Source organism: Triticum urartu, chromosome 1A, assembly GCF_056163025.1.
Source record: "Triticum urartu cultivar PI428250 chromosome 1A, HENAU_Tu73, whole genome shotgun sequence".
In the NCBI taxonomy this organism is placed as follows: Eukaryota; Viridiplantae; Streptophyta; class Magnoliopsida; order Poales; family Poaceae; genus Triticum; species Triticum urartu.
In genome coordinates, this window is record NC_141873.1 from 391,981,914 (window position 1) to 392,003,354 (window position 21,441).

Sequence of the window (21,441 nt, forward strand, 5' to 3'; positions counted from 1 at the left end):
TGGGAACGGGGGTACCCATACTTGCCTGCCTGCGGCCCACGGCATGGCTCTGTCGACAGCCTGGTACGGTCCAGCTTCAACATCGACAACTCAAGACCCTCACGAGGCGGACGACACCAAGACCTCACTGGGGGGTGGCTGAGGGAGTCCTGGATTAGGGGTGTTCAGGTAGCCGGACTATACCTTCAGCCGGACTCCAGGACTATGAAGATACAAGATTGAAGACTTCGTCCCGTGTCCGGATGGGACTTTCCTTGGCGTGGAAGGAAAGCTTGGCGGTGCGGATATTCAAGATCTCCTACCATTGTAACCGACTCTGTGTAACCCTAACCCTATCCGCTGTCTATATAAACCGGAGGGTTGTAGTCCGTAGGACATCAACTCCATATACAACAATCATACCGTAGGCTAGCTTCTAGGGTTTAGCATCCTTGATCTCGTGGTAGATCTACTCTTGTACTACCCATATCATCAATATTAATCAAGCAGGAGTAGGGTATTACCTCCATCGAGAGGGCCCGAACCTGGGTAAAAACATCATGTCCCTCATCTCCTGTTACCATCCGGCCTTGACGCACAGTTCGGGACCCCCTACCCGAGATCCGCCGGTTTTGACACCGACATTGGTGCTTTCATTGAGAGTTCCTCTGTGTCGTCGCCTTTAGGCCCGATGGCTCCTTTGATCATCAACAACGATGCGGTCCAGGGTGAGACTTTTCTCCCCGGACAGATCTTCGTCTTCGGCGGCTTCGCACTGCGGGCTAATTCGCTTGCCCACCTGGAGCAGATTGAAAGCTACGCCCCTGGCCATCAAGTCAGGTTTGGAAGCCTAAATTACATGGTAGACATCCACGGAGATTTGATCTTCGACGGATTCGAGCCACAACCAAGCAAGCCGCACTGTCTCGCGGGGCATGATCTAGCTCTGTCACCGAACAGTATCCTGGAGGCCACAAACGCACCAGCTCTGACCCTTAATTCGGAGCCAGTTGTGTCAAGCAAGGATGAGAGATTGCACGTCACCTCGGGGGCTGCGATCTCAAAGGCGATCGAGCCGAACGCCGGCCCCACACTCTGTGTGACTCACGACTCCGAGGATCCGGACTCCTCTCCGGACTCCGAACCCCCCGCGCCCCTGCCGATCGAATCCGATTGGGCGCCAATAATGGAGTTCACCGCCGCGGACATCTTTCAGCACTCGCCTTTTGGCGATATCCTGAATTCTCTCAAGTCTCTCTCTTTATCAGGAGAGCCCTGGCCGAACTGTGGTCAGCGAGGATGGGATACGGACGATGAAGAAATTCAAAGCCCACCCACCACCCACTTGGTAGCCACTATCGACAATTTAAACGACGTGCTCAACTTCGACTCCGGAGACATCGACAGCATGGATGACGATGCAGGAGATACCGATGAACCAACGCCCATAGGGCATTGGACAGCCACCTCATCTCGCGATATATACATGGTGGATACCCTTAAGGAAGCGACAACGAGGAAAAAGGGGATGGAACAGGAGATCAACCCTCCGAAAATCAATCAAAGCATCGGCGTAAATGCCAACCCAAGCCCTGCCTCGATAAAAACCCAGCCATAGAGCAGGACGAGCCGGTAGACAACGAGCAGGCCTTAAGGCAACCGTCCGAACAGGGCAACACGGATAGAGAAACCGAACATCCCTCCTCCGGCGAAAACGGCATTCCGGACGACCTCACGCCGGATAAACCCATGGAGCAGAAGAATCTCCACGAGAGGCTCATTGCAACTGCACACAGCCTGAAAAAGCAGAAGCGGAAGCTAAAAACAGCGGAAGATGCACTCCGGATTAGATGGAGCAAAGTAATCAATACCGCGGATAAATACAGCGACGGTCGCCGCACTAAAAGCTATCTGAAAAGAAAGCTACTGCCTGAATTCGACGAAGAGGCCCTAGAGCCCTCGCATTCAAAAAATAAGAAAGCCACGCGGTCGGATAGACGACCCCACAAAACGGCAAGCGACGCCGCACTTAAATCGGCATGCGACCCACCTAAGGATTCGCATCATGGCCTGGTTAGGTCCATTTATGGGCCAAGAAAGCAAGCTCTCGTAAGCAATGCAATAAAGCCATCATCAGAATCCGGCACACCCAAATACAGGGGCGCTGCACACCCCCTATGTTTCACCAATGAGGTCCTGGACTATGAATTTCCAGAGGGATTCAAACCTGTAAACATAGAGGCATATGATGGAACAACAGACTCTGGAGTCTGGATCGAGGATTATATCCTCCACATACACATGGCTAGAGGAGATGATCTCCACGCCATAAAATATTTACCCCTTAAGCTTAAAGGGCCAGCCCAGCATTGGCTTAAAAGCCTTCCTAAAAACACAATTGGAAGTTGGGAAGAGCTCGAGGATGCTTTCCGAGCAAATTTTCAAGGGACCTATGTCCAACCTCCGGATGCAGACGATCTCAGTCACATAACTCAACAGCCCGGAGAATCAGCTCGGCAGTTCTGGAATAGATTCCTCACCAAAAAGAATCAGATAGTCGACTGTCCGGACGCCGAAGCCTTAGCAGCTTTCAGGCATAACGTCCGAGACGAATGGCTCGCCAGACACCTCGGCCAAGAAAAGCCAAGAACAATGGCCACACTAACAAGCCTCATGACCCGCTTTTGTGCAGGAGAGGACAGCTGGTTGGCAAGGTGCAGGCCCAGCGACCCAAGTACATCCGAAACTAGGGATGGAAACGGAAAACCGCGACGCAACAAGGACCGTCGCCCGACTAAGGAAAAAAGTCCGAAGAGCACGGCAGTCACTGCCGGATTCAAAGGTTCACGACAAAATCAGACAAAACCACCCCTCCAGGATAACAGGGACGATCCATCCAACTTAAATAAAATCCTGGACAGGATATGTCAGATACACAGTACTCCCGGGAAGCCTGCTAACCATACCCACAGAGATTGTTGGGTTTTCAAACAATCCGGCAGACTCAATGCCGAACACAAGGGGCTCGACACACCAAGCGAAGACGAGGACGAACCCCAAAAGCAGAGCACCAGGAAACAAAAGAACATCCCACAAGAAGTAAAAACAGTGAACTTACTTCACATAACAAAACGTGCGGCGCCCATAAAGGTACGCACCACACGACCTATCCCCAAAGGGTCCCGCCACTGGTTGTCAAAACCAATCATCTTCGATCAGCTAGATTATTCTAGAAATATCAAGAATGCAGGCTGGACTGCCTTGATACTCGATCCAATAATTGGCGGACTCCGGTTTTCAAATGTCCTTATGGACGGCGGTAGTGGACTAAACCTGATATATCAGGATACAATCCATCACATGGGGATAAACCCAGCAAGAATCCGCCGCAGCAAAACCTCCTTTCAAGGGGTAACACCTGGTCCGGACACCCATTGTATGGGTTTTCTCCGGCTCGAAGTTATATTCGGCTCTGCCGATAACTTCCGCCGCGAAAAGCTGACCTTCCATATCGTCCCGTTCTCAAGTCGCTATCAAGCACTACTGGGACGCGAAGCTTTCACCCGCTTTAACGTAATACCGCATTATGCATCTCTCACGCTTAAGATGCCCGGTCCACGAGGCATCATCTCTTTGAAGGGGAAGCACTAAAGTGCGCCTCCCCAAGCGGAGGACTGTGCGGCCGCTTTGACAGCCCCACAGTAAAATGGCCTCACCGGCCAAAAAACTTCGAAATAGGTCATTAAAGACCATGAACGCGGATAGACGAGTTCGGGACAAAATCATCATTGATGCAGGCTTAGTGGCCATATACCCCCACTAGGGGCTCCATGCATATACAATAAGAGACAATAAAGCTCAATTTTATATATTTTACTTTATACTTTGTTTATTTTAAACTTTTGTTCGGCACGACCCGTTTTCAACTCAGTTCCTCTCTTTTACAGATGAATGTCGTGCGGCGCCCGTCCAGGATACGGCACAACGAAGACACAGGCGCAGACGCGCAGTAGGGACCCGTCCTAAAGGATTCTTTTTAGATTAAGACCCTGCGTAAACCTTTTTTACTGTCTCTTGTTGCTACACATCCCCTGGTTTTTTCTGATATAACCAAAGGAGGAGGCTGGCGTCTTGGCATGTGGCCACGTCAGAATTTCTGCACGTACCTGGACACTAGGGGCTTTTTTAATAAAGAGTGTTGTTTCGCCCGCACTCATAAAGACCAAACACCTTAGGGAGTGTTCGGCGTCGCAAGTTTTGGCATTATATGCATCAGCTCCGAATCATGTCTTTGGTCAAATGTTGGGTTGCCCGGCTCCTGAGTTCGGCTACCTTACGTTCCGCTCTATCAGCTAAGGTAGCACCAGGAGAACTACTGCGATTGTGCCCCGGTTCGGCCGGGCGAGCACCTCAGTAGAGAAAGCCGAAAACTGACTGTCATGATGTGGCGTGAGACTGGTCAGCCACTCGATGACCTATCGGATTCCTCCGCTTTAACGAAGGGCCGCTTCCCGGTCAGGCACATACGCGCCCCGAACTCAGGCGAGCGCAGTCGCCACCAAGAGGCTACCTAAATAGTCTCACTGTCAAGCTCCTATGGCTAAGTGAAAGTGTTAAAGCATTATAGTCCGGTTGCCTGGCCCGCTGCGCTATCACCTCCTTTGTAGGACCAAGACGTTGGGTTAAGTGTGAAAATGCGTCTTCTGCGAGCACCCCCACACTATGTGCATGGGGGCTGAAGCCAACGACTGCCATCTTTCAGATTTTGTATATATATATATATATATATATATATATATATATATATATATATATATCTTAAAACGGCCGCACAGGAGGTGTTCCCAATACTTTAAGGCACAAGTATAAAAAGGCCACTACAGTTTATCAAAATATTACTTTATAATTACATATGCTATCATAGCATAGCATCTTTCGAGCACTACGTCTCTATTACACGGGCACCTTCAAGGACTTCCTGAAAATAGTGCTCGGAGGATACTCGGCTTTTGTCCGAATCTCGGGACGCAACAATGGTGGTCTCCATCTCTGCCCAGTATGTCTTGACACGGGCAAGAGCCATCCTTGCGCCTCTATGCATGTTGACCTCTTCATTGCATTAATACGCGGCACCGCATCAAGGAATTGCTGCACCAAGCTGAAATAACTCTTCGGCTCCGATCTCCCCGGCCACAGATGACCCATGACGTACTTCATGGCGAGTCCGGACAACCTATTCAGTTAGGCCCATTGAGCCAAACGATCGTCCACTGCCAGTGGACGCTCTGGATTGTGAAACTGCGACCAGAAAAGCTTTTCCACTTCGCGATCTTTCTGATCCCGAAAGTGTTCGGTCGCATCAGCAGCACTCGCTGCCAAATCCAGATAGGTATCCTCCACACTCCACATCCGGTCCAATGGAGCAAACTTCGGATCGCAAAATTCCCTTCGCAGCATAAAGGGCTTTCCAGCCGCAATCTGTTCGGCCTGACGCAGCTCCTCCTTCGCAGCTCTCATCGCAGAGCGCGCGTCCTTGGCATTGGCAACAGCCTTCTCTAAGTCCGTCTGTTTCGCCTGGTCTTCTTTCTCAAGAAGTCTGCAACGGTCTGCAGCACTCTTTAACTTTTCGGCCATCTCTTCCTTGCTTCAGCAATGAGCAGCCTGTTCGGCTCTCAGCTCTTCAAGGGCTTTCTTGGCAGCCGCATCACTTTCTCTGGCTTGTTCTTTAGCTCGGGCAAGTTCTGCCCTAAGACTCTCCACGGCGGCCGCACCATCTGCGTCAAGCACACACATCGTAAGACACTGGCATAAAACTTTTCTTACCTGATGCCGCCCGAGGAATTACATACCTTGAGCCTCATCAAGCCGCTTGTTGACAAGCGCGATGTCGGCATCTGCCACGTCCAGTTGCCGCTTCAGTTCGGCAAAATCATCAGTTCGGCTCGATTCCGGACACCCTGCCGCCTACATTCAAAGGCGACATCTTAGACCTGGGATTATGATCCTCCGCGTGCCGTCATTCCTTGACGACGCGCAGAGTCTCAGGGGCTACTATCTTCACAGGGCGCATCTTATTCATGCGCAACTGACAAAAGTGTACATTATCTAATGTATCTCAAAACCCGTCAGTAAACTTTTGACGGCCTCATGCAATCCGCTCTCTGCGGATGAGATCCTTTCAATCACCGTGCCCATCAATGCACGGTGCTCCTCTGAGATAGAAGCTCGCCCCAGTAGAATCTTTAGCTCCTCCGGCCGAGCACCAGACGGTGTCGGACTTGTCCCACGACCTCTTTCGAAGGCCGGACGCGGAGAACCTCGGGGGGGCACATAACTATCTTCCGCCCCTGCCGGATTTGGAGAAACCCTCTGCGACGACACCTCAGGGTCGCCCGCCTCACTAGGCGGCACGGCAGGGGGAGGCGTCCCACTCTCTATCATCTCCGGAAGGAGATCCCCCGAAGACGAGCTCTGCTGAGAAGGGCTGAGGTCTGAGCTACAAGGTAAAAATTCGGTTAATCTTCTCAGATATAAATCAAGGATTTCCCTCATCCCTCAAAAGGAAAATCTTTCTCTACTTACGGCTCGCTGGAGGGCTGATCCCCTTGAGGGCATAGTCCGGCCGAGGAACTCCCCGGCATCGGACCCTCTGATGAGGATTTTTTCCCCGCTTCTAGGCCATGGTTTCCGGGTCGTCAGAGGCGGCTCTCCTTCCCCTTAGGAGAGGAATTGTTGGTTCCTCCCTTCGGAGCAGCCTCCTTCGAGGAGGCCATAGTTTCCTTGTCCTCCCCCTTGCTTCCCTCCAAAGGCATTATCTCCAGCATCCTGACCAGCACGGGATCCGGCCTGGTTTCGGGAAGGGGAGCCGGACACCTGATCAGCTTTGCCTTCGCTATCCACTCCTGTTTAAAAGGACGGCTCTTTTAGGGGCAAGTTTACGACAATTATACGGATAGAAGGTCCGGGCACAAGGTTGCTTACTTGAGTATCCGGGCGATTGCAGCTTAGGCCTGCGTCCTCAGTTAAATCCGGACACATCTCTTGTGATCCGAAGAACAGTTTATACATCTCCGCGGGCGTTGCGCCCATGAAATTCTGGAGAGCTCGCGGTCCCTCTGGATTAAACTCCCACAGGCGAAGGGAGCGACGTTTGCCGGGCAATATTCGGTGAATCAGCATGACCTGCGTCACCTTGACCAGGCTGAGGTCTCCTTCCAAGAGATCCTTAATGCGGCCCTGTAACAAGGGCACGTCTTTGGGCAAACCCCAATCTAACCCTCTGTTGACCCATGACGCTAGCCGTGGTGGGGGACCCGAGCGAAAGGCAGGAGGCGCCACCCACTTGGTGCTCCGGGGAGTGGTGATATAAAACCACTCTCGTTGCCACAAGCCTAGCTCCTCTTGAAGAGAGCCCTCGGGCCATGGAGCATCAACATTTTTGCTTATAAAAGCGCCTCCGCACTCTGCGTGCCGTCCCTTGATCATCTTCGGCTCCACTTTGAAGGTCTTGAGCCATAATCCGAAGTGAGGGGTAACACGGAGGAACGCTTCACACACGACAATAAACGAGGAGATATGGAGGATGGACTCCGGAGCTAAGTCATGGAATTCCAGCCCGTAATAAAACAGCAGTCCCCTCACAAAGGGATCCATTGGGAAGCCCAACCCCCGAAGGAAGTGAGACATGAACACCACGCTCTCACCGGGCTGGGGACTAGGAATGACCTGCCCTTGAGCAGGCAACCTATGCAAAATTTTGCCGGTCAGAAACTTAGCCTCCCTCAACTTTAGTACGTCCTCCTCCGTGACGGAAGAGGGCATCCATCGGCCTTGAAGGTCAGAACCGGACATCGTCAAAGGTCCGAAGCGCCTGGAATCTAGAGCCTAGGGTGTTGGAACTCGAGGCGACAGGCGAACTCGCTTGAGATCAAAAAAAGGAGTAAGGACTTGGTCTCTTTATAAGAGGTTGAATACCAAGAGCCCTCCCCGTAACCGTTCGGGACTCGTCTTTAATCGAGGAAACGTGCTAACGGGCACGGTTGGGTTACCCACGTCCGTATTGATGAGAATCCCGTAAAAGGGGTACACGATCTCTGCTTTGACAAGACGTGCCAAGGAAACCGCCTCGCAAAACATGCTGAGGTGGAAAAGTAAAAATGATTCAAGTAAAGGACTTGGCCGTAGTGTGATGACGCACTGCGGAATACGTCAGCAGATTTGATTTGTGTTAATATTATTCTCTCTATGGCAATATGTGGAAAACTTATTTTGCAGAGACGGACACTACTCTTGGTGTTTACAATCTTCTATGAAGGACTTGGAGGAGGAACCCGCCTTGCAATGCCGAAGACAATCTGCGCGCACTCGTCGTCATTGAAGCCTGGTTCAGGGGCTACTGAGGGAGTCTTGGATTAGGGGGTGTTCGGGTAGCCGGACTATACCTTCAGCCGGACTCCAGGACTATGAAGACACAAGATTGAAGACTTCATCCCGTGTCCGGATGGGACTTTCCTTGGCGTGGAAGGCAAGCTTGGCGATGCGGATATTCAAGATCTCCTACCATTGTAACTGACTCTGTGTAACCCTAACCCTATCCGGTGTCTATATAAACCGGAGGGTTGTAGTCCGTAGGACATCAACTCCATATACAACAATCATACCGTAGGCTAGCTTCTAGGGTTTATCCTCCTTGATCTCGTGGTAGATCTACTCTTGTACTACCCATATCATCAATATTAATCAAGCAGGAGTAGGGTATTACCTCCATCGAGAGGGCCCGAACCTGGGTAAAAACATCGTGTCCCTCGTCTCCTGTTACCATCCGGCCTTGACGCACAGTTCGGGACCCCCTACCCAAGATCCGCCGGTTTTGACACCGACAGTGGCCTCCCCAGGCTGGCTCCCGAGGAGCGGATATATCAATGCAAGGTGCACCTCGCGAGGTTCATATGACATGAGCCATGACGACCAAGGCCAGGCGGGCGCCAGTGGGCGCAGTGTACCAGTTTCCTCTTTGGTGCTAAGGAGGCAAGCACAGGCGTGGAGTCCCAAGGAATCAAGCAAAGGTTTCCATTTCGGTGCAACAAGACCAAGACCACCAGGACGGCAGGACGGAGGTCATCGCGGAGCCCACCGCGGCGTCACGACTAGGAGCTTTTGCAGGCGAAGACCACTTTTGTCAGGATAACATGTACTAGTTGTCTCCCTTTGAATTTGGCAGTTGTGGGATCCCTTCCTGCCTTTCATTTGGGAAGAGGACCAAGGCCACTATAAATAGGACCTAGCCACCACCATAGAGAGGGGATCGGATCCACTCCACCCTACCCAGCTCACCAGCTCACTTGAGCACAATAACACCTCACCTCCGGAGGCTGTTCTCCACTGTACTAGTTCATCCTTAGCCCCTTGAGGCCAATCCACCACAAAGCAGGAGTAGGGTTTTACACCGCGAGGTGGCCCGAACCTAGGTAAACTGCTGTGTCTCTTGTCCGTTGGGTTCGTCGAGCTAGGCCGTGGGATCGGCGAGTAGGCAGGTTGGGGAGGACGAGTTCTTTGCACGCACCCCAGTGTTCGAACCTCTCAAGGGTCTGCGGAGCCCCGAATCCGACAGGTTAGTCCCAAAAAATGATATAAAGTTGCTATAAAATGATTGTAAAACATCCAAGAATGATAATATAACGGCATGAATACTTCATAAATTATAGATGCGTTGGAGACGTATCATTGTCCTCCCACATACTACGAACTGCAAGTAGCTATAAGTTATGAAATGCAGGAGTGTGGGTTGTTTTGTAGGCTGCAGAAGGAGTGGCATTGCGTGACTGAACATCAATGTGAGTTATTTTTTGCATAACCAGGAGGAGGTGCACCACTAGGAACTTTGAGGGGAGCCAAATTGGGCGGAATCTGCAATGATAACTGCTTGGTCTTCTCCTGTTCCACTACCAAATGCTTGCGAAGTTCTTTAGTAAGAGGTCTTGGTATTTCTTGTTCTACGGCCACTGTCGGTTGTTGAGGTGCTTCTGTTGTGGAAGCTTTCTGCGGAACTGCAGGTTGCATAGGAGAGGGTGCTCTGTTTGTGGAAAAACTCTTGAGCACAACCACCATGGTAGACAGCTAGGAGTTGAGAGTGGAAGCTGCATCTTATACTCCTGTCATGACATGGGTCGGGGCGTCTTGTTTGAGATGTATTGCGTGAACATCCTTGCACAAATCATTGAGCTCACCCCGCATATCTGTTGTATCTTCATGATTATGAACTACCTCGCCCTTGAGCACCAGCAGTTCGATGATGTCGCCTTCATCCATGCTTGACTTCGAACGCCCCATCGAGATCTCATGTGTCTGAGAGGAATTTTACAACCAGAAAACTAGAAACCTGGTCGGATCTAGGACTCCTGCCGCCGCCGCCGAGATCCACCTCCCTTCAACACCACTTAGTAGGAACCTGGAATTTTACCACAGGAACAATGTGTGCCAGCAACCAATCCCGGCCCTGAGCTGTGCCGAACGGGTCTACCACCGCCAGTGCCACCACATCACCGCCGTACTCCAACCCCAACACCACACACCATAACCCGCCGCCAGGAACAAGAGAGGGAAGGGTGGGGAACAAAATTTCCATGCCACCCCGCTCGCCGCTGAGGATCAGACTGGCTCATGATACCAATTGTCATGCCCCATGAGAGGATCTGGATTGAATCGGGATGAGGAAATAGGGTTTGTCGCACAATCGTAGGAGTATGGGTAACAAATAGGAATATGTTGTATTGCTGTAAAGTGTTGTTGATAAGAATTCATCAAGATAAGCATGCCCATACAGACGGGGGAGAGCTGGCTTATATAACTCAGCGACAATGACAGTAAACAGTTATGACAAGAGAAACGGAACAGTAACGGGTGGACGATGGCGAGCCTCGTGAGCCATTGGATCTTGAGTCCTTGGACGAATTGCGTCGTCCGTTAACTGAAGAAATCAACACCTTGAAACTGAAGATGTGCAGGCCTGACAAGAAGATAAAGGTTCTCTGTTCACATGCCTTTGGTTTTTGAGTTGCTTGCAGTTCTATTGGCCAGTGTGCTACACATGCCCTGCTCTAAGGGCAACTCCAATGGGGCGACCCATTTCGTCTGCCCGCGTCCGTTTGGGTCGGCGTGGACAAAAGTGGCGGCCCGACGCGCCGACCCAAACGGACGCGCATCCGTTTTTCGTCCGCGGGCGACCCATTCCCTATTAGACTATTTATATGTAGCCTCTGTATAGGTCTTGTATATTGTACCGTACACCTTTGTGTGCCCCTTATATATATGAGATAGCCACACCCTGGAAGGGTGTCAGGCAGTTTCCCAAAACCCTAAGTCTTACATGGTATCATCCCTAACCGGTCCTATGTCTTCCGCTGCCGCCGCCGCCGCGATCACACTGACCTCCGTCGCCGCCGTCGCGCCGGTCTCTGTCACGGCGCCTGCATCGTTGTTCCTCTCCTCGCGCCCCTAGTCTCGGTCTACACTGGCCAGTCCTCGATGGTGGGTGCTTCATCAGATCAGCCGCCGCCGACATCACCGGCCGCACCTCCGCCTGCGTTGGGAGACCCTTCGTACGCTGGTCCCTGGATGGGATCGGTGCCCTACGGGTCCTACGGAGCTGCTCCTCCGCCGCCAGCAGGCCCCTACGGAGCAGCGCCTGCTCCTGCTGGATCGGTGCCCTACGGGCCTTACGGGGCCGCTCCTCTGTCGTCCTCCGCGTACAACGCAGCGTACGGCGCCTCGCCCTACGCGGCCGCTGCGACTGCCCCCGTTCCCGCGGCGTCCTACGCGGCTCCAACCCCGCAACCCTATGCGGCTGCACCTGGCGCCGCGACCTCCGGGGCGAGCAGGGCACCGACTGTGCCCTATGGCACCCCGCCACCGATGTTACCCTACGGCGGCTACTACGCCGGCTGCGACTTCCTCCACATCGCTGGGTCTTGGTGCATCTGGTGGTTCATCCCACATGAGCTACTACACGTCGCCTCCTGCTGTTGATCCTGCCGTGGCCAGTGCATCGTTTTACTTCGCGCATCTTATCCCAGTGAAACTGACGACGGATAATTACCTGTCATGGCGTGCACAGGTGCTGCCGCTTCTCCGCAGTCGCTACCTGGAGGGCTACGTCGACGGTTCCTTGCCGTGTCCTCCACCACATCACTCGGCGTATCATGCGTGGGTGGCTCGGGATCAAGCCATCCTTTCTGTGATTCAGTCGTCACTCACCGAGGCGGTGTCCTCCTTGGTCCTCTTCGCTGCCACGTCCCAGGAGGCGTGGTCTGCTCTTCACACCAGCTTCGCATCTCAGCAGTAGGCTCGTGCTCACACTCTTCGTACGGAGCTGGGGAGACCAAGCTTCTTGACCTCAGCATTACCGACTACTTCGGCAAGATGACGCGTCTCGCAGACACTTTGGCCTCCATTGGTCAACCGCTTCGCAAAGAGGACTTCACCACCTTCGTCATGAATGGCCTGGACGACGACTATGATAACCTTGCTGAGAACATCAATGGTCGTGACACTTCGCTTGAACCTCGTGAGCTATACGCCCGCCTCCTCGCCACGGAGCAGCATGTCAAGTCCCGCCGTACCAGTCTGAATTTTATTGCTGCCAATGCTGCCGCTCGTGGGAAAGGGAAGCCCTTCAAGTCATCTGCTGGTGGCAAATCAGTACCTCTGACTTCACAAGCTCAGCGGTCGCCTGTCGGGCTGCCTCTTTGCCCATGACCGGGGGTGGACGCTCGTGTGCCTGCTGCCCTTCATGTGGCGTTCAGCTCCCCTGTCAACTATGCAACATTCCAGGTCACATTGCTTCCCGCTGTCATCGCCGCTTCAAGCAGGACTTTCTCGGCATCGGCAACAATGGCAAAGGCAACGAGAAACAAGCTGCCTTGGCTACTCACGAGCCTGCGCGTCAAGCAGGCCACACTCCATCATATCCCATTGATCCCACTTGGTATATGGACACGGGCGCTACGAATCATCTGACAGGCGAGATGGGCAAACTCTCCGTCCTGGAGCCATACCGTGGACATGATCAGGTTCACACCGCCAGTGGAGCAGGTATGCACATATCACATGTTGGTCAGGCCTCTCTCCTAACTCATAAACAAAAATCTCTCCATCTTCGTAATGTCCTTAGAGTTCCTTCTGCTACTCGTAGCTTATTATCTGTTCCTCAGCTTACTCGTGTTAACAATGTTTTCACTGAGTTTCATCCTTTTCATTTTTTTATCAAGGATCGGGCCACAAGGGACGTTCTGCTTAGAGGTCGCCTGGTGATGGACTATATGCACTTGATCTGCCTTCTGCTCCTCGAGCGCTCAATGGTGTCCGTGTATCGCCCACTCATTGGCATGCACGGCTTGGTCATCCTGCCACTCCCATAGTTCGTAGTGTTCTTCATCATCATAGTCTTCCCGTTATGTCCAATAAAGATGCTACCACAGTCTGTGATGCCTGTCAGCAAGGCAAGAGTCGTCAGCTTTCATTTTCGGATTCGAGTCGTGTCGTCAAAACTCCTCTTGAGCTTATTTTTTCTGATGTATGGAGGCATGCCCAAACTTCTGTGAGTGGTCATAATTATTATGTCAGTTTTATTGATGCTTATAGTCAGTTTACTTGGCTTTATCTTATCAAGCGTAAATCCGATGTGTTCGATGTGTTTCTACAATTTCAAGCTCACGTTGAACGTCTTCTTAAGCATAAGATCATCCATGTCTAGTCAGATTGGGGGGTGAGTACCACAACCTCAATTCTTTTTTTAATAAGCTTGGGATTTCGCACCGCATGTCTTCTCCTCATACACATCAGCAGAATGGCACGACTGAACATAAGCATCGTCACATTGTCGAAACTGGTCTCACTTTACTTGCTCATGCATCGACACCTTTTCGGTTTTGGAGTGATGCGTTTTCCACTGCCTGTTTTCTCATAAATAGGCTTCCTACACGACTCCTTGGGATGAAAACACCTCTTGAACTGTTGCTTAATGAGGTTCCAGATTATACCTTTCTCAGAGTTTTTGGTTGTGCATGCTGGCCTCATCTGCGTCCTTACAATAAGCGTAAGCCTGAGTTTCGGTCAAAACTCTGTGTTTTTCTTGGGTATAGCTCTCTTCACAAAGGGTACAAGTGTCTTCATATTCCATCCAATCATGTCTATATCTCGCGTGATGTTGTGTTTGACGAGAGTGTATTTCCGTTCTCTTCTTTGTCCACAAATCCCGCACCTCCAATCACCTCCACGCATTCCACCCCTCCACTGCTTGCTCAATTTGTTGATATTGCATACTCTCCTGCGTTGTTGCCTAATCATGCTACAGGAACGGGTCGTGGAGCTCGCCTTGAGTTGCTGGAGGAGCCGGAGCTATCGACTACACCGGACGTGGGAAGCGGTCTCGTGCATGCGCCATGCATGTCTGGACCATGCTCCTCGGCGTCGGCTTTGCCCATGTCGGCCTGCCCTAAGCCGGTCGTGCCTTCGCCTGGGCCAGTCTCGCATGGGCCGGTCTCTCCTGAGTCGACCTCCCCTGAGCTGGCGGCCTCGTCTGGGCTGGCCTCCCCTGAGCCGGCGGCCTCGCCTGGGCCAGCTCCCCCTGCGTTGGCGGTCTCGCCTGGGCCGGCCACCCGTGACTTGGTCGGCCTCGAGTCGACTGGCTCGCCCGCCCGGTCGACTGTTGCCTCGCCTGGTTCTCCCTCATCCTCGCCTGGCGCAAGTGTTTCGTCACCAGCTGCCTTGCCGGCTGCTTCCTCATCGCTGGTGTCATCGCCACTTGCTGCACCACCTGCTACTGTTGCTCTTCGACCACATACACGCAGCCGATCCGGTATTGTGTGTCCTAAGCAATGCAAAGATGGGACGGTGGCCTGGCTTGCGGCCTATGTTGCTCACGTCAAGGATGATCCTTCGGCTGAACCACGTCACTTCCAGGTTGCTCTCGGGATACCTCATTGGCGTCAAGCTATGGAGCAAGAGTATCAGGCTTTGTTGGCAAATGGTACTTGGCAGCCCGTTCCCCCGGTCTCTGGTGTCAATATTATTGATTCCAAGTGGGTCTTCAAAGTTAAGAAGCATGTCGATGGTTCTATTGAACGCTATAAGGGACGGTTAGTGGCGAAAGGGTTCAAGCAAAGGTATGGTCTTGACTACGAGGATACGTTCAGTCCGGTGATCAAACCGACGACTATACGACTTCTGCTGTCCTTGGCTGTTACACGGGGCTGGTTTCTTCGTCAGCTGGATGTTTAGAACGCCTTTCTTCATGGTGTTCTGGATGAGGAGGTTTACATGCGTCAGCCTTCGGGGTTCGTTGATCTTGCTCGCCCTCATCATCTTTGTCGCATGGTCAAGGCGCTCTATGGGCTGAAGCAGGCTCCTCGTGCTTGGCATGCCAGATTGGGCTCTATTCTTTGGTCACTTGGTTTTGTTCCCTTCACTGCTGACACCTCGCTTTTCCTTCTGCATCGGCCTCAGGTGACGATGTATCTTCTGGTATATGTTGATGACATTATCCTCATTAGCTCCTCTGATGCTGCTGCTGATCGTCTGATCTCTTCCTTGAGTGGTGATTTTGCGGTGAAGGATTTAGGAACATTGCATTACTTCCTTGGCCTGGAAGTTTCACGTTCTCCTGTTGGTTTGACACTCACTCAGCATAAGTACTCGATGGACTTGTTGCGACGGGCCGGTATGCTACAGCGCAAGCATGTCATGACTCCTATGTCTGCTACTGACCATTTGTCTGCCTTTGATGGAGATCTTCTCACCTCTGAGGATGCCACTGAGTATCGTAGCGTTGTTGGTGGTCTGCAGTACCTGACTATCACTCAGCCTGACATCTCATATGCAGTCAATCGTGTCTGTCAGTTTCTTCATGCTCCTCGGACTACTCATTGGACAGCGGTGAAGCGCATCCTTCGATACATTTGCTTTACTGCCTCATATGGTTTACTTCTTCAGCCAGCACCGTCTCCTACGCTTTCTGCTTTTTCAAATGCAGACTGGGCTGGTAATCCAGATGACAGGCGATCCACGGGGGGACATGTTGTCTTCTTTGGTCCTAACTTGATCGCCTGGGCTGCTCGTAAACAAGCTACAGTGTCCAGGAGTAGTACTGAAGCTGAATACAAGGCAGTTGCAAATGCTACAGCTGAGATCATATGGGTACAGTCCTTATTGAGAGAGTTGGGAGTTTCTCAATTTCAGCCACCTATTCTTTGGTGTGACAACATTGGTGCTACATATCTGTCATCTAATCCAGTGTTTCATGCTCGGATAAAACACATTGAAGTTGACTACCACTTTGTGCGGGAACGTGTTGCACAGAAGCTACTCCACATCAAGTTCATCTCTTCAAAGGATCAACTTGCTGACATCTTCACAAAGCCTCTTCCACAACCTCAGTTTGTAGGCTGTAGGCGCAATCTTAACATACTTTGTACTTCAGGGCATAGTTAAGATTGAGGGAGGGTGTTAGACTGTATTTATACGTAGCCTCTGTATAGGTCTTGTATATTGTACCATACACCTTTGTGTACCCCTTATATATATGAGATAGCCACACCCTGGAAGGGTGTCGGACAGTTTCCCAAAACCCTAAGTCTTACATTCCCGGCCCAATTTTGAGCCGGATTTGCGTCGGCGCGGACACAAGAAGGACGCGCGCGCCTACTCCTCTCCTCGGGCCCGCCGGTCGGTGGCAGCCACCACCATTTTTCCCCATTTTTTCCAAAAACACTCACGCTCGCGCGCGCCCCCGCCCCCCAACCAGCCATGGAGGACGCAATCGACCTCGACCTCGACGCCGCCGCCGGCCTTGCCTCCCTCGCCTCGTCCGGCGCCGTCGCCCCCTCCGGGAAAGGCAAGCCTCGTGCCCCACGCAAGACCGCCGCCGCGACCAACTCCAAGAAGGAGGACAAGAGAGATGCGGCCACCAACGCCTTGATCGCAAGCGTGGACGGCATGATGAATAAGAAGGACTCAAAGGAGGAGGAGCACCGACGTTTCAAGGCGGAGCAAATGGATGCTTTCATGGAGATCCAAAGGAGGAGGCTTGATCTTGATGCCGAGAAGCAAGCCAAGATGTTCGAGCTCGAGGCGGAGAAGCAAGCCAAGATGCTAGAGATCGAGGCCGCCAACGCCAAGACCAAGGCGAAAGAAGTGGCTCTTGCGAGCATGATGACCGGGGTGGAGATCATGAAGGTGGGTCTCAACACTGTGTCGCCAAGGAAGAGGCTGTGGTTCGAGAAGATGCAGGCCGACATGTTCAAGTTTGACGACGAGTGATCTATGGCGGCGAGGGCCATCTTTTTTGTATACCGGCAGGTGTGCCGACATGACCACGGGAGCCGTCATGGCGTGGTCGAACTCAAGTCCCACCCTTTTTTGTGTGCTGACATGTGTGCCGGACGGCTGGCGAGTGCGCCAACATGAACTATGGTGATATTTTCTGAAGCCGGCATTGTATGCCGGCGCTAGCATGATGCCGGCATATGAGACATGGCCGCTGGCATGATCGGCCACGGGCCATTTTTATTTAAAAGTTGAATGCAGGCATGAAATGGGTCGGCGCGTTGGGCACACTACCGACCCAAATACAAAATTGGGCGAACGCCGGGCGGGCGGCCGATCCGAACGGACAAAAAACGAACAAATGCGCCATCAGTTTGAGTCGGCCGCAGTAGGAGTTGCTCTAATCGTGCTTCCGTACGTATTCAGTCTTGTTTCATCATAATCATCATCATAGTATAATCCCCGGCTGTGCCTCCCAACCTTGAGCTGGTCCACTAGAAACAGTTTTGGCTCTATGATACCGAGGGGCTTCATCTGACCTGGTCCTTTTTCTTTGGCTAAACGAGACAAGAAACCCAGGAAAACGTCGTCTTCTCGTCCGTACGCGCGCCAGCTCTATCCACCTAGCGAGCTCCATTCGGAAGCCTACTCACAGTAGGAATTTAGTACACAAAGGACGTCCACAATGCACAAGACGCATCGCCAGCTCCATCAGTTTTTCTTTTGTTATACTTCCTCCATCCGGAAATACTTGTCCTCAAAATAATTGTATCTAGACTTATTTTAATTATAGATACATTCATTTTATCCATTTCAAGGACAAGTATTTCTGGACGGAGAGAATAGAATATATCCTCAGCAGCCATCCCAAACGCGACCCCGGCTCCATCTCCAACTCCAAGACCCGAGCCGTCACGCACTAGAAGAGCCGGATTAAGAAACCTCACCACTAACGGATGGCATCAGATCATCGGATACGACAGAGACCGGCAGGTCGGAGAGCTAGTTGGGCAGGGGGCCGCCGGATCGTGACCGGACCTGGACGGCGCCCGCCGTGCCAGTTTAAGCTTGAGCTCGGTGGCTGGGCGGCGCGTGTGAGACTGCCGATTGGCATCTTGTTCGCCTACGTATGGTAACAGACGTGTCTGTCCCGGCCTCTGGATCTTGTTGCTTGGCTCTGCCTCTCACGGCGCCGCACGTAACGTGCGTGACGCATGGACGCCATGTGTTCCAGCGCCATTGCACCGGCCTGCTTTAATCACTTTGCTATTTTTTTGTGATAGTAATAATGCCCGAAGAAGAGAAAAACTGTACATGTGAATTCCCACATTGAGACATACGTACTACGTACGTACAAGAAAGGGTCGTAGAGATACCTCGGTCTTCACCTACACGATGCATCCATCGTGACACGGTGGGAATCGTGGCCTTCGCGGGCAGTTTCACCCTCGCGGAACCCGGCGTGAACAAGGCGGTTGCTGCCGCGTGAGTCCGTCAGGGTGGGTCAAACTCAACTCGCAAGTCACCACGCCACGTCCCCATCAACCGTCGGACTCCACGCGGCGAAGCAAACTAAACCATCTCGCCGGCTCCACGCTCGCCCGCAGGCCGCAGCTGCCTCCATCTATCCACTTCCCCGCCCCGCCCCGACCTTAAAACAATCCGGCCAACCAACCAACCCCACTGCCCGATCAGCTCCGTCTACCGCAACCCGACGCACCGCCCACGACGGGCCGCCGTCCTCGCGCGCAGGCTCCGACGGCGCGGGGGGCATGGAGAAGAAGCTGCCGCTGGCGCAGAAGCACGGCGCCGGGGAGCCCGCGTGGGCGCGGCCGTGGCGGTGGGCCAAGACGGCCTTCTTCCTCGTCGCCATGCTCGCCTCGCTGCTGCTCGTCTGCGCGCCGCCCCTGCTCGTCGTGCTCCTCGACCTCGCCCTCCCGCCCATGCTCCTCTCCGCGCACCTCCGCGCCGACGCCGGCGCCGAGCCCCCGCACCGGTCCTTCGTGCCGGCCATGCTCGACCAAGCGCGCGCGTTCGAGTTCCGGTCCTCCCTCGTCGACCTGCCCGCCGTCTCCGCCGCGCGCGCCCTGCTCATCCTCTGTGAGTACTTCTTGGCATTGCAACCTCGGTTTCCTTCCTTCTCGGTCACGGCCGAGCTGACCGGTTGAGTTTTTTCTTGTGCCGGCGGCGACAGGCGCGTACACGGTGTGCGGGGGAGGAGGCGGCGCGTACCTGTGGGTGGTGGCGGCGAGCGCCGCGGCGTCCGCGTCGTACGTGCTGGCCAAGGCGGCCGCCGTGCTGCCGCGCGCCGCCGCGCCGCAGGGGAAGGGCGCCGGCGGGCCGGAGCCGATGCTCCTGCTCTCCCTGTCGCTCGCGGCCGCGCACCTCGCCGTCGCGTACCGGGCCAGCTGCCGCGAGCGCCGCCGCCTGCTCGTCTACCGGATCGACGTGGAGGCCGTGAGTACCCTCGCCCCCTCGCCTTTGCTTCTCTGAAAAATCCACGTTTGCGTGACGAAAAACAATACAATCCCGCCGGCGCCGAGCCGACGGCGTGATTCCTGAGAACAAACCAGGCATTATTAGGCTGGGCTGTCGTCCGTGCTTTCGGTGAGAAAGAGGGTCGAGGAACCAAATACGATTCGCTCGCCAAGTCATTAGCGCGTAGCTGCCGATATGTTTAAGCCAAAAGCAGTGCTTTTCTACTTACTAACAATGAAGTCATCTAAACAAATGGATCGGACGCTTCTGGCACTCTGCACCGGACGAGAAAAGCAGTGAGCTTTTACTTTCTTATACTCAACCAGCATCTGAAAAAAGAGCCATTTTCATTTGTGAATGCAGGTACGGCTGAAAGGGGGCCACCAGACACCCAAGGGGCTGAAGCAGTGCAGCGTCTGACATGGTGTTCTCAACTTCTGATCCGTACTTGTAGTACAGTAGTAGTGGGTGGAGATAGTTTTTCTTGCTAGCCAAAATTTTGTCAAGTTATTATGCAAAAATTGTGAGGTCCATTTGGGATTGGGAACGGTGCTTACATGTAAGTGAAGGAGATACTGTAAATACGGAACAAACAGTCGTGCTTAGCTCAGTTCGGCCTCCTGCGATGCAATTGCAACGAAATGCAGGACGAGCCGTGTGGCCGACCACCCGTTGTTTTGTGTGCTCATTCTCATGCTTTCCTGCAGTTCAAGACTTTCTTAGATAGTTTCTGTGCCTATCTAGTGTATTCACCATATTAAGCAAAAGAAGGATCCAACAAAAAGTTTCTGTGCCTACAAGTTGGACCTCTCAAAGGCTTACGATAGGGTGAATTGGAAGTTCTTGAAGCAAGTGATGCAAAAGTTGGGTTTCTCTCAACGATGGGTGGACTGGATAATGTCTTGTGTCACATCGGTGAGATATTCTGTCAAACTTAATGGGACCCTCTTAGATTCATTTGCACCGTCGCGTGGTCTTCGGCAAGGTGATCATCTATCCCCCTTCTTGTTCCTTTTCGTGGCAGATGGTCTGTCCGCTATTCTGAAGCATTATGTGTCTTCTGGTGATATATCTCCGATCAAGGTGTGTAGAAGAGCACCGAGTATCTCACATCTTTTATTTGCTGATGACACCATGCTTTTCTTTGAGGCAAGTAGAGCCCAGGCTGAGAAAGTTAAATTGGCTTTGGATCAATATGGGGTAGCAACGGGACAATCTCTTAATTTTGATAAGTGTTCCATCCTCTTTGGTATTGCATGCCCCGAAGATATTCAGGAGGAAGTTAGGGGGGTGCTGCATGTTACTAGCTTAGTGTTTGAGGAGAAGTACCTTGGCCTTCCAACTCCAGAGGGTCGCATGTCAAAAGGGAGATTCCAAAACCTTCAGATGAGTTTAACCAAGCGTTTGGTCCAATGGGGAGACGGTCACCTTGCCCAATCGGGGAGGGAGACTCTTATTAAATCTGTTGCGCTTGCTCTTCCTACATATATGATGGGTGTTTTCAAGATTTCATTCTCAGTGTATGATGAATTAACACGGATGGTACGTGCCTTTTATTGGGGTGCTGAAAAAGGTAAGAGGAAAGTACACTGGCGTGCATGGGAGGATTTACAACAACCAAAGAGTAAAGGAGGTGCCGGGTTTAGAGATTACAGAATATTTAAT

The 21,441-nt window shown here is 52.6% G+C and overlaps 1 protein-coding gene across 1 annotated transcript; it reads left to right on the forward strand.

Moving 5' to 3' along the window:
• The first annotated feature begins 18,840 nt into the window (after positions 1-18,840).
• Positions 18,841-20,464, forward strand: LOC125513968 (uncharacterized). Its single transcript, XM_048679209.2, has 3 exons — positions 18,841-19,398; positions 19,493-19,755; positions 20,140-20,464. The coding sequence occupies exons 1-3, from the start codon at positions 19,071-19,073 to the stop codon at positions 20,194-20,196; spliced, it is 648 nt and encodes a 215-aa protein (XP_048535166.2). The 5' UTR covers positions 18,841-19,070; the 3' UTR covers positions 20,197-20,464.
• Positions 20,465-21,441: the final 977 nt, after the last annotated feature.